At 47.1% G+C, this 7,500-nt stretch overlaps 1 protein-coding gene across 1 annotated transcript in view; it reads left to right on the forward strand.

Annotated features, from left to right (window-relative positions):
- The window catches only part of LOC122261942 (uncharacterized), a 177,146-nt gene that overhangs the window by 167,114 nt on the left and 2,532 nt on the right, over positions 1 to 7,500 (forward strand). Inside the window, exon 6 of the mRNA XM_086552288.1 lies at positions 4,166 to 4,463. Within this exon, the coding sequence (XP_086408414.1) occupies positions 4,166 to 4,463 (298 nt within the window). The remainder of the gene's footprint in view (positions 1 to 4,165; positions 4,464 to 7,500) is intronic.

Here is a 7,500-nt window from a genome sequence, read left to right on the forward strand (position 1 = left end):
AATACATATACAAAAAAAAAAAAAAAAGATAAATAAACAATTGAAAGAAGAAAAAAAAACAGTACAAAAAAGTAACACCTTAATCCATTCTGCACCCCCACACAAAACAATTACAAACAAACAAACAAACATACAAAAAAGTGAACGTCCCATCATCGTACTCAAAAGCCTCATCCCCCTCCCCCTCCCCCTCCTCCTCCTCTCTCCCTCCCCCTCCCCTCGAAAACCTAGCCACATGATAGGACCTCGACAAACAATGTCCTTCCCCCCCCTCCTCTCCTCTTTCCTCTCTACCTCACCCTTCCTTTTACCCTCCCTACGGTTTCGTATCCTCCTCCCTCCCATCCCCCTTCCCTCTCTCCATCCCCATCCTCCACTACCCACCTCCTTCTTCCCTTCATCATCCTCTTTTTTTCTCCTTCTTTACACCTCCCTCTTTTCTCATCCATCCCACGGCCTCCCCTTCTATCCTCCCTCTCCTTCCCCTCTCCCCTCTTCCTGCCCCTTCCCTATGCTTCCCATCCTCTCTCTTCCCTTATCCCTCTTCTCTCGCTTATTCCTCTCCTCTTCCCTACCATCCCATTCTCTTTCCTTCCCCCCCTCTAATTCCCTCTCCCCTCTCTCCTTCCCCCTTCCCTCTCTCCTTCCCCCTCCCCTCCCTCCCTCCCCTCTTTCCCTCCTTCCTCCCCTCCTCCGCTGAATCAACATCAAAGTTTGGGCGTGTGGGCGTGTGTCATCACTGAGATCATGTTGGTAAAAGGGTGGGCGGGGAAGGATATGCTGGGGTAGGGGGAGGGTGGGTAGGCTAAGTTGGGGTACGGCAGGATGGGAAAGATACATATGGTAGGGGTAGGATGGGTAGGATGAGTAGAAGGGGTAGGTAGGGCAGGCAGGGTAGGCAAGCTAGGGGTAGGGCAGGCTGGGTAGGCAAGCTAGGGGTAGGGCAGGCTGGGTAGGCAAGCTAGGGGTAGGGCAGGCTGGGTAGGCAAGCTAGGGGTAGGGCAGGCTGGGTAGGCAAGCTAGGGGTAGGGCTGGCTGGGTAGGCAAGCTAGGGTAAGGCAGGCAGGGTAGGCAAGCTAGGAGTAGGGCTGGCTGGGTAGGCAAGCTAGGGTAAGGCAGGCAGGGTAGGCAAGCTAGGAGTAGGGCTGGCTGGGTAGGCAAGCTAGGGGTAGGGCAGGCTGGGTAGGCAAGCTAGGGGTAGGGCAGGCTGGGTAGGCAAGCTAAGAGTAGGGCAGGCTGGGTAGGCAAGCTAGGGGTAGGGCAGGCTGGGTAGGCAAGCTAGGAATAGAGCAGGCTGGGTAGGCACAAACGGGGTAGGCAGGGGGTAGAAGAGTAGGGTATTAGGGAGGCCTGGGTAGGCAAGCTAGGGGTAGGGCAGGCTGGGTAGGCAAGCTAGAAGTAAGGAAAAATAGGATACGGTGAGTATGGTACAGTGGCTAGGCTAATTTCATGGTTACGATAGGGAAGGATGAGTAGGTTGGTATCGGATCAGGATGAGAGGTGGGCGGGGCATCACATCTCCCCGCCCCTTTTCCATCTGTGATCGTCCGTGCATCCGGGAACGCCCATGTTATTTCCTTGTCTGTGTCTGTCATATATATCATATCTCTATTGACCTATCTATTCATCTACTTATCCGTCTATCTATCTAACTAACCATCTAGAGAAAGAGTGAGAGTTAGAGAGAGATAGATAGATAAATAGATAGAGAGAGAGAGAGAAAGAGAGAGAGAGAGAGAGAGAGAGAGAGAGAGAGAGAAAGAAAGAGAGAGAGAGAGAAAGAGAGAAAGAGATAGATCGAGAAAGATATAGATCGAGAGAGAGAGAGAAAGAGAGAGAGAGAGCGGGAGAAAAAAGGGGAAACATAATGACTCTACGACTATGCAAATCTAATTTTCCTCCCCTCTCTTATCCACCTGTTTCCTTCTCTTTTCTTCCCATCTACCCTTCGTACTCCAAGTTTGCTTTCCGCTTTCCTGGATAACATCCGGGACTTATCGTTTGCTCAGAGGGATCATGGGTCATTGAGGTACAATGGGAAGATAATGGTCATGATGGTATTTGCAATCAGGTCATTGAGGTAGTTGCAAACAATGGGAAGATAATGGTGATGGTATGCATGGTAAGGGTATGATTGCAGTCATGATAATGGTGATAATGGTGATGGTGGTAGTTGCAGTCATGATAATGGTGATTTTGGTAGTTGCAGTCATGATAAAGGTATTGGTGGTATTTGTAATCATGATAATGGTAATGTTGGTAGTTGCAATCATGATAATGGTGATGTTGGTAGTTGCAATCATGATGATGGTGTTGGTGGTAGTTGCAGTCATGATAATGGTGATGATGGTAGTTGATGTTGATGGCTATAATATAGATAGTAAGAGTGATGGTGATTTACCAGTGAAAATATTACCAAAAAGGGGGGGAAATTTATGCTAACACTGCTAGTATTTTTCTACCTCTGCTACTGCTTCTACCAGTTACTATAGCTCCTACGACTGATTTTGTTTACCTGCACTAATCTCTCTAATCTCTCTCTCACTTTTTTCCTCATTCTCAATCTCTCTCTCACTCTTTCTTTCTTTCTCTCTCTTTCTCTTCCTCTCTCTCTCTCTCTCTCTCACACACTCTCTCTCTCCATATATATATGTATATATATATATATATATATATATATATATATATATATATATATATATATATATATATATATATATATATATATATTGTGTCATTGTGTGTGTGTGTGTGTGTAAACACACACACACCTCTATCTTTCTCACCTCTTCCTCTCTCATCTTTTCTCTTATTCTCAATCTCTCTCTTTCTCTCTGTCTCTTTTTCTCTCAATCCCTCTCTCTTCCACCCTTCACCTTCCTCCCCCCCCCCCTCTCTCTCTCTTCCACCTTCCTCCCCCCTCTTTTTCTCTTTTTCTCGCATCTCTCCTCTCCCAATGATCAATCAGTCTACACATGTTGTATGCTCTATTGCGGTGGTGACTCCCTTGCCATTAAGTGATTGACTGGTGATTGGCTGCGATCTTCTGGTATTTGAATGGGCGAAAAATGATTGGGTCTTGTGATTATTTCCTGGGACGCCTTTTTTTGGTTTTGTGGTTTTATTATTGTTGGTGTTATTATCATTATCAGCGTTATTGTTATTATCATTTTTTTTCATCGTCGTTATTTCAACATTATTATCGTTATCATTATCAGTAGTATCAATATTATTTTTACCATTATCATTATCACTGTCATTATCGTTATCATTGTTATTTTCGTCATCATGATCATTATTATAGCAACTATTGTCATCATTACCATCATCAACATCTTTATTACTATCATATCATTATCACTACTAGTGCTACTAATGCCATTGCTATCATCATCCTTATTATCACCATTTTACCTTTGCTATCATTATCATTATGGTCATCATTATCTAGATCATTATCATCATTGGATCAGCATTATCGTCACTCATTATCTATACCATTTCTAAAGCATAGTATCAGTTAGAACTCGTTTTCTATATCAATTTTACTTTATCATACACATCATACGTGCGTTTTAGGGGTCTTGATTAGCTTTTGGCGGTATTCTGTGAAGTGATCGAAGGAGAAATTGATGGTTTTCTCACCGGTGCGAACACTCATAGAAAATGGACACCGGTGCGAACACTCAGAGAAAATGGACACCGGTGTGAACACTCATAGAAAATGGACATGTCTCATTAGTCATCCCATGGGAAATGTATGCGTGCATGTCTTTGGAATCCGATTTTAGACTTGTGGATTTTGAGATGGATTTTAATTTGTTTCGCACTCTCCCTTTCTCTCTGTATCTCTCCATTTCTTCTTCTTCTCTTTGGCTCACACACTCTTTCTTTCTGTATGTATGTGTGTGTGTGTATGTGTGTAGGTTTGCGCTCTCTGTGTACTTTTTGATTACTTCATTCATTATTCATTCATTTTAATTCCACTCAGTAACTCTTTCTTCCTTTCTCATCATTACGTGTATCATTCTCAAAACTGATGATATCAACTCTTGTATCTGATCATACGAATCCATCATCAATCATCTATTTATCGTTATCTATTCATCTTCATTACTGACTCTCTCCTCTCCCCCTTCCCCACCCCCCACCCCCCACCCCAAAGGCCCACGTCCCCCAATCGTGCCGAATCAGCGTGCCACAGATCGACCAGACGCCCGTACACCGCTGCTCACGGGCGCCGTCCTTCTCCTCCTCCGCCCACGCCCATCACAGCCCCGCTCACCACAGCCCCGCCCACCACCCTTCGAGCGCCCATCACGCCCGCCACCGCCTACGCCTCGCCTCCGATTCCCTCGATCACGGGACCACCACCGCCCACCACCACCACCACGCCGTCGAGATAGCAAGGAAGGTGCGCAGCGCTGAGAACCTGAGGAACTTCAGGATCTCGTCCACTCACGGTAAGGATTGGAGGCCGGGGATTGGGAATTGAGGATTAGGGATTAGGAATAGGGATTGGGGGGATTTAGGAATAGGAATTGGGAATTTAGGATTCAGGATTGGACATTTAGGAATAGGGATTTGGGGATTTAGGATACGGGACTGGGGATTAAGGATTCAGGATTGGACATTTAGGAATAGGGATGGGGGATTTATGATTCAGAATTGGAAATTTAGGAATAGGGATGGGGGATTTAGGATTCGGGACTGGAAATTCAGGAATGGGGATTAGGGATTTAAGATTCGGGTCTGGGAATTTAGGAATAGGGATTAGGGTTTAGGAAGGAGAATATAAATTTAGGATTAGGGTTTGGGAATTAGAGACTAGTAATCAAAGATCAAGAAATACAGGTTAGCGTAACCAAGGGCAGAGAACAAAGACGATTCTCTGCAGCAGTTAATATGAATGGCCCAATAATACACTGTGTGCTGTGCTGTTAATTTCTGACCTCTTCTGTCTTCTGTCTGGTCTGACCTCTGTCTGGTCTGACCTCTTCTGTCTTCTGTCTGGTCTGACCTCTTCTGTCTGGTTCTGACCTCTTCTGTCCTCTGTCTGGTCTGACCTCTTCTGTCTTCTGTCTGGTCTGACCTCTTCTGTCTTCTGTCTGGTTCTGACCTCTTCTGTCTTCTGTCTGGTCTGACCTCTTCTGTCTTCTGTCTGGTCTGACCTCTTCTCTCTCTCTTAAATAATGTCTGTCTTCTTTAGCCTTCCTTGTATTCACTCTCAATATAGCGACACAGGCAACCTAGGATAACTCTAACCACCCTAGGTCATCCGGGGTTGCATATGGAGCTGCAGCATAACAATCAGTTGGTTGGCGTTTGAAATTAAAGGATAAGGAGGAAGATCAAGAGGATTTAGAAAAGAGAGTGTGTGTGAGAGAGAGAGGGAATGAGAGACAAAAGAGGAAGAGAGGGAGAGAGATATGAAAATTATGAGTGAGGGAGTAAGAGAGTTAGACAGATAGATAGATAGCTAGGTAGCTAGATAGATAGAGAGAGAGAGAGGGAGAGAGAGAGAGAGAGAGAGGGAGAGAGAGAGAGAGAGAGAGAGAGAGAGAGAGAGAGAGAGAGAGAGAGAGAGAGAGAGAGAGAGAGAGAGAGAGAGAGAGAGAGAGAGAGAGAGAGAAAATAAGAGAGAAAGAGAGAGAGAGAAAGAAAGAAAGAGAGAGAGAGAGAGAGAGAGCAGATATTCCACGAGTAGGCGAAAGAGAGATGCAGAAGGAAGAGAACGAGAGTAGGAAGGACTAAAGAGACTGCCTGAATGTACTGCGAAATAGCTTAGCATCAATTAATGAGGGAGACTGCAACTGGCAAGGGGCGGATGTGCGGAGGAGGAGAAGGGAAGAGGGGAGGAAAGAGGGGAAGGAAATAGGGAGAACCTGTCAAGGGGGGAGTAAAGAGGGGGGAGAGGGGAGGAAAGAGGGGAAGGAGATAGGGAGAACCTGTTAAAGGGGGAGTAAAGAGGGGGAAGAGGGAAGGAGATAGGGAGAACCTGTAAGGGAGAAGTAAAGAGGGGGAAGAGAGGGGGGAAAGAGGGGAAGGAAATAGGGAGAACCTGTAAGGGAGAAGTAAAGAGGGGGAAGAGAGGAGGAAAGAGGGGAAGGAAATAGGGAGAACCTGTAAAGGGGAAGTAAAGAGGGGGGAGAGGGAAGGAGATAGGGAGAACCTGTAAGGGAGAAGTAAAGAGGGGGAAGAGAGGGGGGAAAGAGGGGAAGGAAATAGGGAGAACCTGTAAGGGAGAAGTAAAGAGGGGGAAGAGAGGGGGGAAAGAGGGGAAGGAGATAGGGAAAACCTGTAAGGGAGAAGTAAAGAGGGGGAAGAGAGGGGGGAAGGAGATAGGGAGAACCTGTAAGGGAGAAGTAAAGAGGGGGAAGAGAGGGGGGAAAGAGGGGAAAGAGATAGGGAGAACCTGTAAGGGAGAAGTAAAGAGGGGGAAGAGAGGGGGGAAAGAGGGGAAGGAAATAGGGAGAACCTGTAAGGGAGAAGTAAAGAGGGGGAAGAGAGGGGGGAAAGAGGGGAAGGAGATAGGGAGAACCTGTAAGGGAGATGTAAAGAGGGGGAAGAGAGGGGGGAAAGAGGGGAAGGAGATACGGAGAACCTGTCAAGGGGGGAGTAAAGAGGGGAAGAAAGAGGGGAAGGAGATAGGGAGAACCTGTAAGGGGCAAGTAAAGAGGGGGAAGAAAGGAGGAAAGAGGGGGAGGAGATAGGGAGAACCTGTTAAAGGGGGAGTAAAGAGGGGGAAGAGGGGAGGAAAGAGGGGAAGGAAATAGGGAGAACCTGTAAGGGAGAAGTAAAGAGGGGGAAGAGAGGGGGGAAAGAGGGGAAGGAGATAGGGAGAACCTGTCAAGGGGGGAGTAAAGAGGGGGAAGAGGGAAGGAAAGAGAGGAAGGAGATAGGGAGAACCTGTAAGGGGAAGTAAAGAAAGGGAAGATGGAAGGTAGGGGGAATAGCCTGTAAAATGGGGGATAGAGGGGAAGGGAGGATTGGATTAAAGAGAGGAGATGGGAGATTAGGAGAAGAGCCTGTCTGAGGGAAAAAGGAAAGAGGGAGAAGGAGGTGAAGGGAGAAGGGAGGAAAGTGGGGAGATGGGAGGTATGGAGAAGAACCTATTAGAGGAAGTGAGAAGAAGGGAAGAGGGGAGGAAAGAAGGGGGGCAGAGGGAAGGGAGACAAGAGGAGGGGAGTCCATCAACATACAGGATGCGAAGGGGAGGCAGAGAAGAGGGGAAACGAAGCGTCAAATCAAAGCTGGAGAGAAGGGCGGATGGAGGCAGTGAGGGGAAAGGGAGGGGGTGGGGAGAAGGTACGAGGAGAAGGGGTGGTGAAGGGAGAAGGGGAATGGGAGTAGGGGAAGGGAAAATGGGAGGAGGTAGATAGGGAGACGGTAGAGAGAGGAAAGCAAGAGGCTGGGAGGGGGTAGGGGAAGAGGAGGGACAGAGAAGGGGAAAAAAAGGAGGTGAAGAGGAGGAGGAAGAGATAGAAGGAGGGAGAGGAT

This window comes from Penaeus japonicus, unplaced genomic scaffold, assembly GCF_977035675.1.
Source record: "Penaeus japonicus unplaced genomic scaffold, GWHDUDI00000001_assembly GWHDUDI00000026, whole genome shotgun sequence".
Taxonomy (NCBI): Eukaryota; Metazoa; Arthropoda; class Malacostraca; order Decapoda; family Penaeidae; genus Penaeus; species Penaeus japonicus.